General features: G+C 39.0%; 1 protein-coding gene across 2 annotated transcripts; it reads right to left on the reverse strand.

The window, feature by feature from the left end:
• Positions 1-1,176: 1,176 nt before the first annotated feature.
• LOC131218511 (mediator of RNA polymerase II transcription subunit 32) lies at positions 1,177-12,862 on the reverse strand. 2 transcript variants are annotated; one of them, XM_058213080.1, is made up of 3 exons: positions 12,717-12,862; positions 4,015-4,526; positions 1,177-1,445 (listed from the first exon to the last, which is right to left on the reverse strand). In XM_058213080.1, exon 2 carries the CDS (start codon positions 4,444-4,446, stop codon positions 4,015-4,017), a length of 432 nt encoding a protein of 143 aa, XP_058069063.1. In that variant the 5' UTR covers positions 4,447-4,526; positions 12,717-12,862; the 3' UTR covers positions 1,177-1,445. The 2 variants fall into 2 exon arrangements, with proteins under 2 accessions (XP_058069063.1, XP_058069062.1); XM_058213079.1 differs by having other exon boundaries at positions 1,177-1,426; positions 12,717-12,861.
• Between the last annotated feature and the right edge of the window lie 229 nt (positions 12,863-13,091).

Genomic DNA, 13,091 nt, shown 5'->3' on the forward strand with positions numbered 1-13,091 from the left:
TTTTTGCTTGTTATTGTTTATTACTTTATAAGTAGGAACATTACATTTGATATTAGAGTGATCGGGCTTACAATCAATTGTCATATCAGGTTCCAAGCACAAGAGAACAAGATATTGGCCGAACATACGACAGCTACTGAGCAAATGGCAGTATGGTTATTGGACAGACATCACAATCACTTGAAAGTTGAAAGTGACTGCAATTGAGGATTGACGAGGCAAAGAGCCTTTTTGTAATTGCAACCAGAAGTACAACCAGGTACACCATTTTGGAATCCAACAAAATTTCTCTAGTGATGAAACACTCAAGTTTGAAACATTGAGGTTAGAGTCCAATATTATCTAACCCACCAAAAATGCGAACAGCTTTCACTTCTGAAAGACGAATCTCCCATAATTGAGAAGGATGTCAAAAAAGATGTTGCATGAGATCCAAGAGAGTTTGAATCAACCTTGGTTTGTGGGGATGCCATGTTCCAACTTTGGTAGCATTCTTTATATATTAGGGAATATTGATTAATTTGGTAGATCATACCTGATGTGGCTAGTTGTTTGAATAAGGAGGTTTATTTTCCTCTATTTCCTAGGAAATCAGGCAGTGGTGCAAATCGAGGTTGCATGGGACTGGCCAATTCTTTCTGAAATCTAATCTATTGTTTAGAGGTAGCCCCCTCTGTTCAAGTAGCTTTTTCTTTCTTCTGTCTTCCTTTCTAATAGTAATTTAGTTAGTCTGCATTTCTTCTTCTTCTTCTTCTTCTTTTTTTTTGTTTTTGGATGAGTAGAGGATTTTTCTTCTTCTTCTTCTTTTTTTTTTTTTTTTTTTGGATGAGCAGAGGATTTTTCTTCTTCTTCTTCTTCTTCGCAGATGTAGCCGTTTGGGGGATCATTCTACCTTCTCAGGATGGGGAACTTAAAAGAAGGCTAAAAAGATAACCAGTTCCATGGAATCTCTTGTTGGAGAATTCTGCAAAACCACAGCTTCAATGAACAGAGGGAGAACTGAGAGTTAGTACGCAAATGATAACTCACAATTAAAAGACAACTGGGAAATTTACCAGCCAATTCGAAGTGTGATTTTTCAAGCATACATTTTGAAATGGTGGGAGATATGCAAGCATCAGCTCTCAGAGCACACTGAGCATGCAGAAATCTTTTCCAAAAAAAGGGTGCCAAATGTACTTGAAGAAATCCACTTTAGACAGAACTTTAACAGCATATAAGAAATGCTCAAAATGTATACATTGCTTCATTTGACAGTGAGATGCAACTACATATACCATCCTTGCATGCTAATCACATGAAAACTAGAATTTTTTTACGAGATGTATAAGGCACATCTGAGACTCCTTGCATCCAATTATAGGGTAGCTGCTGCTAACGACACCACCTTGTTGCCTTTGTCCTCCAGACTTGTTTCTTCGACATTCTGAACACCATTACACATGCTCCATTCATCAAGAAAAAATTGGATTTGTCACTAAAGCACAGAACATAACCAAGATGCTTGAGCGCCCACATAGCATTAGTGCCCGTTTCGACGCACCCTACAGAAGGGCGTTTTGATGCAAATGGCAGTTGTCTTATGCGTTTGGATGTACTTTGCAAACCTCTATCTCATCTCCCACTCAACAAAGTAGGCACCAAAACACTGACTCAACAAAAACCAGGCCAATTGGTTTTTGCCAGGTTGATTAAAATGTCCTTTTTTTGGAAACCACCCTTTGAAGAAGTGCATTCAAACAGACCCTTAGTGGTTTAAAATTAACCAAAGCCTAAAACAGACGCACAATATGTAACAGTGTCGAGGTATCATATGGTGCTTAATTCAAGGAAAAATCATCTCTTGTTTGATGGGTGGGATATGCCTTTTTGGTGGTGGGACCCTTAGTAGGATGGGTCATGCCCTAATATATAACTGAATGATCCTAGCCATGAGAATAAAATAGATAATTACATTAAATGGTCCAAAATTAACAGGGGCCCAATGACCGGATGGTTAGGATCATCCATTGGGAGTGATTTTTGGGGACCACCCCTCCACAGTGGAGGCCACCATATGAAGTGATTCAGATCATAAAATGGTGGGCCCCACATATACAGTTGGTTGGGCCGAGAAACTGCTGAATTGAACACTATATCTTCTTAGTTGTATCATGGACTGAAGACACAAAGATGCTCATCTTAACTGCATTCAAAAACTAAAAAAATAAGCTGCATGTTCATAAATCTTTTCTCCCCTTTTATTTTGTTCTTCAGGTAGTCAATCTAGCTTTCGAGAACTCCATAAAGTTTTATCAGCTACATGAAAGACTAGGTTACCCCCTTTAACTCAATCGAAGCCTGGATTGAGGTGAGTCAACTAAAGAGTACTTAACTAGTTCTATATCACTTCTCAGCATATTTCTGACAACATGACAGGGTCCAGTATCTTTTAAATCATAGTTTTGTAGCACGTAAAGAAGAAACTACAGAATCCATTAGACCAAACTGAGAAAAAAGTCCCAAGGATTGAAAATTGTGGCATACCAAATCCAAAAAGAAGCAGGTAACAACGGAATTCAACAAGCTTATATGAAATTTGGACAGGAGTGACAAAATGGTCAATGCTCAGTAGTGGATCAAGAGAAAAGCAGGGATTTCAATGGTGGGTTTGGGGGCAAGAACCACAGAGATGAGCAAAACGATAGGAAAACATGTATCTGCAAGATTGTGTTATATCTGATAGTACCATTTTCTTCATATAAATTATCAAATTAAAAAACTAGAGCTTGATTTCCTGTATTGGGAGTCATTTGCATTATCTTTTAGTAACTATTTTGGGTGCATTGTAACCAAGGTAGTCAAAGTGCCCAAAATAGAATAGGCAGTCACCACTCACCAGTGAATAGAGAATGAATCATGTGATCATCAAATGCCTTGAATTTGCATACAAATCAAACCATTACAGAACTCACCAAAGGTGTGTTGGGATATGCTGAAACTGTTACTGGGTGGAATTCAATTACTACGAAAACTAATAGCTTGCTTGTTTCATAACCCTATAAGAAATGGACAGAAATTGATTTTGGGCAGAAAAGGTAGTTCTGCCAATTGCAATTTCTGCTTTAACATCAAAATGTTTCCATTAGAAATATTGTTTGAAACTTTGAGCATGCCTCCAAACATGCCCTTAACTACAACCACCCTTGTAAACAGATCATTTTCATTTTCTTCAAAATTACATGGGTATCAGTTTTCTTCAATAGTTTAAAAACACGAAAACTTGACTTGACTCGATATCAGGCTGGGTTGGGTTGACTCAAAGACTTGATTTGACTCAACTCAATATTTGATAATTAAATAAACTAGGAATTAATTACACTAATAATAGGCACTTAAAATAGTGTGAATATAAACGTATGCAGTTTTGAACATGTAACCAGTGCATAGTCAGCTGGTAAATGCTGTTAGCAGCTTGGTTGAGGTCGTGAGTTCAAATCAAACCATCGGCACTTTTTTTAAATTAAAGTCTCTTGACTCAAGCGACTCATTTCAAGTCATGCCAAGTAAACCGAGTAGGCGAGTTGACTCAACGAGTCAAGTCGACTCTGCAGCGAGTCAGACTTCTTAGCGACTTTCAAAGTAACCAGGCTTGAATTCTGGTCGAGTCAAGTTACCGAGTTTTAGAAGTATGGTTTCTTGATGACATCTATGACTGGCAATTACAGAAGTAACAACGAACAACCCATGTCCTCACTCTGAAGAGATAATGAACAGGAATAACATAAGTAGAAAATTCATCTTGCAGTTGGATAAGTTCATTGAACAGCAAACAGTCATTCAAAGAAGAGAAAACGACCAAATTGTATTCACATCTCCTTGTGTTCATAAGGTCAAAGGGACCTCAAATTGCAGTTGCATACCTTTCAAAATCTAGATAGAAATCACAATTTGGTCATTTCCACTTTGATTAGATCGATAGTCGCAATTCAAATCGATGCAGCATCTAAGCATACCCTTGAAAAAGATACATACCTATTGGGCTGCATCTTCTGAAAATCTGGCATCAAAAGGAACAGAAGAATGAGCATGGGAGGCATTGGCATTTCCAGACCCATGCTGGAGTTCTATGACGAGCCATCGTACGGCTTTACTCATCTGCTCCAATCGAACAGCACTGATAGGTGGGAGACCTGCAGAACCAGGCCCTGGCCTTGTTGCAACCGAACCAGTCGCCTCATCCACTAGGCATTCTGAACCTATCCTTTGCTTGACAGATTCCACGAACTCCTCTGCCTGATCGCAAGCAACCCTAAACAGTTCCCACTGCTGTTTGAATTTCTCCAAAGCAGCATCCGTTGCTGCCGTTTTCTGGCCACCTGAGAGCTCCTTAGCTTCAAGCACACCTCCTGCCGCAGCCACAAATTCCTGATATGCATTGTTCAGTGCATCTACAATGCTGTCCATCACATGACCCACAACCTGCTAATCACAGAGGCATGCCCTAGATCTTTGATTTGGCTTTGCCTTGCACGGACTCCTTTTACCTACAAAAAGTTTGTCAGTGCAGTAATAAGGACTAGCAGAACTGGTACGTGCAGGGGATAAGAAGCGGGCAAAACAAAAAGTAGATTTCTTTTTGGAGGTTCTCAAGATACGTTCCAATGGATTGTTATAGCTTATAGGATGTGCTAGGACTGTAACTGTTGGTTTTCGGGTCATGTTTGAATGACTAAAAACCATTCATATAATGGGCTTCATCTTTAATGAGGGATACTTGGAAAAAGAAATTCTAACATTGAAATATTTCAAAACTTTGATAATTTAACCCTTTTCCTTTGAATATGGATGTTTCATTAACACCATTGTTTCATGAGACATCTACCAAAAGTTTAAGATATCTCTATTCAGAAGATTTTTGAGGCAGAGTATGGTGGTACCTATTTAAGAATGGAGGAGATATACAAAACTGCACTAAGTATCATGTAATTAGCTTCTGAGTCATACTATGAAACTTTGGGAGATTGATTGAATAAAAAGTAAGGCAAGAGACAAACTTATCAGAAAATCAGTTCAGATATATATACGAGGACAACCATTGAGGCTATTTTCTTTTTCTTTCTTTCTTTATTTATTGAGGCTATTTTCTTACTCATGCAGTTGATGAAGAAGTACATGAAGAGGAGAATGAGTCTCCAATGGTCTTCATTGGTTTAAAGAAAGCATATGATAGGGTCTCTAGAGGGATAATCTAATAGATCTTGGAAAGAAAGGAGTCCTAAGAGGATATATTGACATGGTCAAAGACATGTATGGAAGAGCAATAACTAATGTGAGAATCACTATTGGAGAGAGAGAGAGGTGAGTTTCGAATTACGGTAGGCCTAAACCCTAATATTTAGTCTATAATATATCTCTTTGCATTGGTTGTGGACGAGTCACCTATGCAATTACAGGAAGAGGTCCCATGGTGAATGTTGTTTGTAGATGACATTGTTTTTGTTGACGAGAATGAAAAGATAGAACTGTGGAGGGATGCTCTAGAATCTAAAACTTACAAAATTGGCCAGATAAAAATGGAGTATACGAAAAGCAATTTTAGTAACAACATAAGTGTAAACAAGACTTGTTTCACACTGATGGCCAAGCAGTATCCTAAAATGACCACTTCTGATATCTTGGGTTGATAATTAATGAGAACGGAAAGATTGAGAAGGATGTTGGTCATAGAATTTGTTTGGGGTGGATGAAGTGGAAATGTGCCTCCGGAGTCTTTACGTGAATGTCATATACCAACCAAACTAAAGGGGAGATTTTATAGGGGCAACTAAGACTGGCGATGCTTTATGGAATAGAATGTTGGATAGTCAAGGAACAACACTTACTGAAACAACAATGTTGAGATGGATTAGTAAGACAAGGATAGAACTACAAATGAACACATTCAAGTTAACTTAGGAGTAGCCCTAATAGGTAATACGATGAGGGGAAGTAGACTTCGATGATTTCACCATGTGCATTGGAAACATCAACTGCACTAGTTTAGAGTGAAATGGTTCAAGTTGAGGGCAATAAAAGGGCAAGGGGAAGGCCCAAACGGACATGGGCAGAGGTAACAAGAAAATATTTGATGACTTGTAGTTTAACTGAATACATGGTCCTTGATAGAGTGGAATGACTGAACAGGATCCATGTAGCTGACCCCAATTACTGGGATAAGGCTCAGATGATGATGATGATGACAATTTTCGAGGCAACCACCAACAACGTCTCTCACCGCCAACAGTTTAGCTCACCGAATATGATTCCAGATCCAATGAATATGGTCCCAACATATACTATAACAATACATTACATATTTTAGTGAACCTATCTTTTGGTGGTTAAGAAAGAGGTTCACTTTAATAACATAGAAGCAAGGTTTTGAATAACAGTACTAGTGGGCATATCGGCCTGACTGAAAAACTATATTGATGCAGGATAGAATGATCTAACCTAATATGATGCCATGAAATTAAAAAACAGATTAACTAGAGCAATGGAACGACAAAATAAAGCCAATTTGCCATAAATTTAGAAATTTCATATTTATGACATGTCCAAATTCAAGCCTATGACAGTCCTGGAATGCAAATATCATAAAATGCTGATTAACCAGGACCTATGGGAGATAAAACCCCATCCTAGCATAGGGTTAAATCTGTATCCAACGGAAATAATGTGTCTTGTATGAGTTTTGGCATTTTAGGGCAGTTTAAAGGCTAGGGAATGGGGGAAATGGGTTTGGGGTATGGTCTTAGAAGAATTAAGGTTGGAACATTAGGGTTGAGGTTTTATGAGGTTTCGGGTTGGGATTTCAGATTTTGGATTAAGGGTTTTAGGAGGGTTTCTAGAATTAAGAATTTGGGTTTGAGGTTGTGGGAATTGGGGATTTATGATTTGCACAAGGGATTTTCAGATTTTGGGGATTTGGGTTTGGAGAAATTGGGGATTTTGGAAATTAGGGTTTGTAGATTAAGGCTTGGGATTCTAGAATCTAAGTTAGGGTTTGATTGGATGTGGGTTTTAGAGAGATAAAAGAGAGATTAAAGAAGAAAGTGATGAGGAAAGTAGAGAAAGAGAAAAGAAAAGAGAAGGAACATAATACTTTGTTGAGAAGAGAGAAAAGTATAAAAGATAACTACGGAATCGTTCCCTATGGTTTCGCTCCAATTAGAGGATGAAATTTTTTGCTCATTCTCAAAGCAAAATGAGAGAAATCTCTTTCATTCATAACATGCATAATGGCCAAAGTGGAAACGTTCAACCCTTTATAGTCTCAGAAAAGACCTTCTACAAAAGGCGCTCTTAGATAATATTCTCAGCATAAAGGCGCTTAAAGAATTTAAAAGTTGTTCCTAACTCCCTACTCTCAACACAAATATGAGCTATACCAAAAATAAAAAAACATGTAAACAAACTAAACAACTAAACTATTTTGTGGCCCATGGGGGTCCACGATTAAGGTGTTCGATGATAATGATCCAACCGTCAAAATAGTCCACGGTCGAAATCCAACAGTTCAATCATCATGTCCACTTGATCCAATGGTTTGATATATCCATCAAGCTCCTATATGCAGCTCACATGTATCTTCCCAGTGTGGGGTCTTCAAAGATGCATGAACATGCATGAGGGGTCTTCCAACGTGGCTAAGAATGTGAATTAGGCAAAGTGGGCCCCATGTACTGGTCGTCTAGCCATGAGGAGACTGGCTTAGTCCTCCTCTGATATGGTGCTCGGATGTCCTCATCATATATGATATAGAGTGTATGGGGCCTGTATCATACAATACGGACCTGTAATAGCCTTCGTTTATTTGGTAAATAAATTCTAAGAAATTGTTGGGAAAATAGGAAAAAAAATGTAAAGAGCCAGGATCTGCCCTTTTGTGTGTGTGTGTGTGTGTGTGTGTGTGTGTGTGTGTGTGAGCAAGCGTGCACGCGTGCTTGTTGAACATGGATTCAATGTTGTATTAGGCCATTTTTGTGTGTGTGTGTGCGCGCGTATGCGTGTGCATGTTTAATTGAAATAAAGAAAGAAGTGGCAAAACAAGAGAAATTGAAAACATAAAATTCAAAATTGGGCATTTACGGCCATACACCAAACCTTCCCAAAACCCTTTTCCATTATATATATATATATATATATATATATATATATATATAAAATCCCAAACCCTTCTTGCGTATTTTGCACAAACCAATTGTTATATGAGCACTAGAGGGACAACTTACACCTTTTAAAGGAAAGAAAAAAGGAGGGACGACTTACAATTATGGAAAGGCTGCAAAACCTCAGGATGAGACTGCATCGACCTTACAACAAGTGGTTGATTTGATTACGAAACAATTGGATGATATCGAGACTCATTTCATGGCCAAAGTAGATATTCTGAAAGGACGGGTTACTATTCTTGAAGAAGCAAAAAAGGGAATCAATCCAAACCGTCAAACATCTATTAATGGCCTTGAGGGAGATTTGGAATCCGGGAATGCTGACTCACAATATCTTAGTTGAAATGGTGATTTCTATGAAGAACAGTATGAGCCTAGCTACGAGATCCAACAACATCGCTATATACAACAAAGAACAAGAGGAATGAATAACCTCTAGCAGGATTATCCAAATTACCTTGAAGGAGGGCGAAAAGTTTGCACTACAGATCTCACTAAGAATGTCAAAAATGAGGTTCTGGATTATGATGGTAATTTGAATCCCAAGGTGTTCAATGACTGGCTAAAGTCAATGGAGTGATATTTTCATTGGTACCAAATGGAAAAAGCCATAAAGCTATGTTGTCCTGCCCTAAAACTTAAGGGCACGATTCAAGACTAGTGGTACTCTATCGAAGAAGAGTCGTAGCAAAGTGGCTTTCTTCCCATAAGCAATAAGTAGGAAATGAAGGCGAGATTGCAGTAGAAAATTCTACCACTATATTATGAGATGACTTCTTTCCAAGAGCTCCTCACACTTCAACAAGACAATTTAATTGTGGAGGAATTATTATAACTTAGTTATTCGCTTCCGCTTAACAGGGACCGGAGGGCAATAAGTGGCATGTTATTTCAATGGACTATCGTTATATTCAAAGAGAACTAGTGTTTGTTCGGCTCAATAGTAGACGAATTGTATCTAATGGCCCGAAAAGTGCAGTAGCAGAAGTTAGTGAAAAGATATAGTAGCCTCAAGCTGGGGGCTATGCATCTGTCGGTCCTACCATCAGTGGCTCCACAATGCGTTTGTAAGACACGGTAGCCTCAACACGTGTGTCATGCCGGCATTATTGACACCAAAGAAGGATGTAATTGGCAGATGTGTATTAATAGTTGCGCCATCAACAAGATAACATTAAAGTACCATTTTTCGATTCTACGCCTAGATGATATGCTGGACATGATAGCAAATGTTACAATCTTTTCAAAGATCGATTTTCAAGGCGGGTACCACCAGATAAGAATTTTTCATAGGGATTAATGGAAAATTGCTTTTAAAACAAAGGATGGATTGTACAAGTGACAAGGCATGCCTTTCAGCTTGACAAAACACCTAGTACGTTCATGTGGGTGATGAAGTAAATTCCACGGCCATTCATAGGCAAGTTTGTCATTGTATATTTCGACAACCTCCTCATCTACGGTCGTTCACAAGAAGATCATTTGGTCCATCTTTGCCAGGTGATGAGAGTATTATGCCATGAAAAACTCTACATCAATTTGAGGAAGTGTATCTTCATGAGTTCCAGCGTGGTGGTCTTTCTAGGTTCGTCGTCTTAGCAGAGGCGTGGGGGCTGATTCTGAAAAAATTAAAGCTAGAGTTGACTAGCCTACTCCCATGAACATTCACAAGTTCACAATTTTCACAAGCTAGCAACTTTTCAACAAGATTTATCTAGAACTTTCGTTCCATCATGTTGCCCATTACTGAATGTGAGAAGGTTCATTTGAGTGGACCAAAGCAGCAACAAACGCATTTCAAGAAATCAAGCGAAAATTATGGAAGCTCCAGTTCTTAGGCTTTTTTTGAAAGGGTGTTTGAAGTTGTCAGTGATGCATCCCACAAGGGCATAGGAGGTGTCCTTAGCCAAGAAGGACATCCAGTGGCCTTCTTTAGCGAGAAACTCAATGAGGCACGGAAGAAGTACTCTACATGCGACGTGGAGTTTTACACTATCGTATAGGTTTTGAAAATTTGGCATCATTAGCTCATTCATCAGGAGTTTGTGCTCTATTTTGATCACGAGTCAGTGCGTTATTTGAATTCTCAAAAGACATTGCAAGGTATGCGAAGTGGAGTGCTTATATTCAGGAGTTTACATTCAACCTAAGACATCAGGCTAATGTAGAAAATTAGGTAGTAGATGCCCTTAGCTAAAAACCACATCTATTGCCTACCTTGTTAGTCTCCGTTATTGGTCTTAAAGAACATAAAAGAGGCTATGTAATGGATGATGGTTTTGGAAAGATATTTTCAACACTCACTTCTGACTCTGGCACCAAGTACCCATGATACGACCTGTACGATAGGTACTTATTATATGATATGTGGTTGTGTCTTCACAAAAGTTCCTTGCGAAGGCTTGTCATATGAGAGCTTCATTCAAGTGGCCCCAGTGGTCACTTTGGTATCGACAAAATAATAACCCTGGTTGAAGACCGTTTATATTGGTTGGATTTGAAGAAATATGTAGGAATCATTTTTCATCAATATCAAGTATGCCAACTAGACAAAGATAGCAAGTAGAATATTAGTCTTTATATTCCACTGCCTGTGCCAGATGCTCCATGGGAAGACATCAGCATAGATTTCATCTTAAGATTGCCTAAGATTCAATGTGGCCGACTCTATTTATATTGTGGTTGACAGGTTCTTGAAGATGGTCCATTTTAATTCCTTGCAAGAAGACATTAGATGCCCACACATCGCCAATTTTTTTTCAAAGAGGCGGTTCGTCTAGACTCTAAACAGTGTTCCCAAAACAATTGTATCTGATCGTGATGTTAAGTTTATGAGCTACTTTTGGCACACCTTGTGTTTAAGATGAAAACTAAATTAAAGCTCTCAAGTGCTTATAATCTGCAAACAGATGGACAAACTAGAGTTGTTAACTACAATCTTGGGAATCTACTTTGATGTCTAGTTGGTGATAAAATCAGTTCATGGAACACCATGTTACCAGAAGCCGAGTTTACTTATAATAGTTCCATGAACAGTACTATGGGACTCTCCTTTTGAAATTGTGAAAAGTAGGCGACCATGACAATATATCGATTTAGTCCCACTTCCCATTGCGACTCGATCAAGCCAAGATGCCGAAGCTTTTGCCTAGCATATTAAAGAGATACGTGAGGAAGTTACATGAAGGATCACCCTTAGTAATGAAAATTACAAGGGGCATATAGATGTTTGGCGATGTTTTACACAATTTCAAGAAGGAGATGGGGTCATGGTGTGGCTCAAGCCTAAGAAATTTCCAGCTGACTCTTTCACAAAGATCTACTCCAAAACAAAAGGTCCTTTTCGTATTTTTAAGAAGCTAGGTGATAATGCATATTTGATTGAGCTTCCACCCAAAATAAAGATCGAACCTATTTTTAATGTGGAAAACCTTGCAATTTATCTTCGACATCATGAAGACGAGCACGGAAGAACGGGCTATCTAGATACCCAAGGTGCCACACCAACTCGAAGAAATCATTGAAGATGTGTTACATGATCAAATAGTTTTCATGTGCCAAGGAGGTTATCAGAAGTTTCTCATCAAGTGGAAAGGCTGACCGAGATTAGACAACACATGGATCTTAGCAGATGATTACAAGTGCATAAACTAGGAGCTCTATGAAGAGTACATTGCCATTAACTCGATAGAGTAGAGTTCTTCCAAGGCAGGAGGAAGTGATGCAGCTGAGCTTCCAAGCTAGGGGGGATTGGTAGTTCTAGTATAAGACAATAGAACTATTGAGCTTGCTCATAGTCATTGCATTCTTTTCTCTTTGTGATTCAATCTGGTACATTGAATCATTGCATTCTTTTCTCCTTGTTATTCAATCTGGTACATTGAATCTTATTGCAACTAGTTTCTTCCTTGATCTAGTTTCATTAGCACGTGTATTACAATCACGGTTTTAAGATACGGAGACAGGTTGACTCATCCGGCCCAGCGACAAGTCATGACTCGCCCAAATCAGGGGCTGAATTAGCTCAACTCAACCATGTCAGGGGTGATTTGTGGTATCAAACTGGATCAGGTACTACGGAAACTGAGGTCGACTTGGACAAGTTGCATCGGACTCGTTCGAGTCTTTAAACCATAATTACGATCCACACCCTTCATGCCACTACTGACCAAAAATTGCCTGATCTGACAATTCCAACCGTCTAACCAATGAACATTTTCTCATTGTCAGCCATGGCAGATTTACATCTTGATGAGTCCATTTGCATACCACCTATTGAAGGGTTATGATCGTCCAAACAGTGAGATTTCCGTCTATGGCCCATTCACTACTAGACCCATCGAATGAACAGTTGTGATCAAGTATACGTGTGCCACACGTATGGCGATGACAACCAGAGGCACTGGATCAGCTCTATTGGAATTGTCCCAGGGGCAAAATTGGAAAAAATAAACGGCGTTACAACGTGGATTTGTCTGTGACGGAAAAAGAAAGGAGGAAATAAGCAAAAGATAAATTTACCCTTTTCTCCTCGATGGAGTGATATTTTCCGGTGTCGGAAACTGGCGGCACCGATCTCTCTCTCTCGACGTCGCCGCTGTCTCTCTTCTTCTTCTTCTTCTTCGGTTCTCCCCTGCTTCGACGGTCCGAACAAAGGGGTATTATTTGATACTCGGGCTGCGTTTGACGCTTGATACGCAGGCACTTAGAATGGTACACGTGGCATATTAACTCAAATTAAACGGAATAAATTGTTCAAATCATTGTCTCTAAGCCGCTTGACAAAAATAAGATTGTTTGAATAATCCCAGCCTCTGATTCGTCTATACTAAGTAAGACCCTTGGGTATTTTTATTTTCAACCGTCCAATAGATATCCACCAATCAGATATTTAGA

The sequence above is a fragment of the Magnolia sinica genome, chromosome 11 (genome assembly GCF_029962835.1).
Source record: "Magnolia sinica isolate HGM2019 chromosome 11, MsV1, whole genome shotgun sequence".
Taxonomy (NCBI): Eukaryota; Viridiplantae; Streptophyta; class Magnoliopsida; order Magnoliales; family Magnoliaceae; genus Magnolia; species Magnolia sinica.

Coding starts and splice junctions, on each gene's coding strand:
- LOC131218511 (XM_058213080.1), bottom strand. CDS start 4,446: ATGGACAGCATTGTAGATGCACTGAACAATGCATATCAGGAATTTGTG.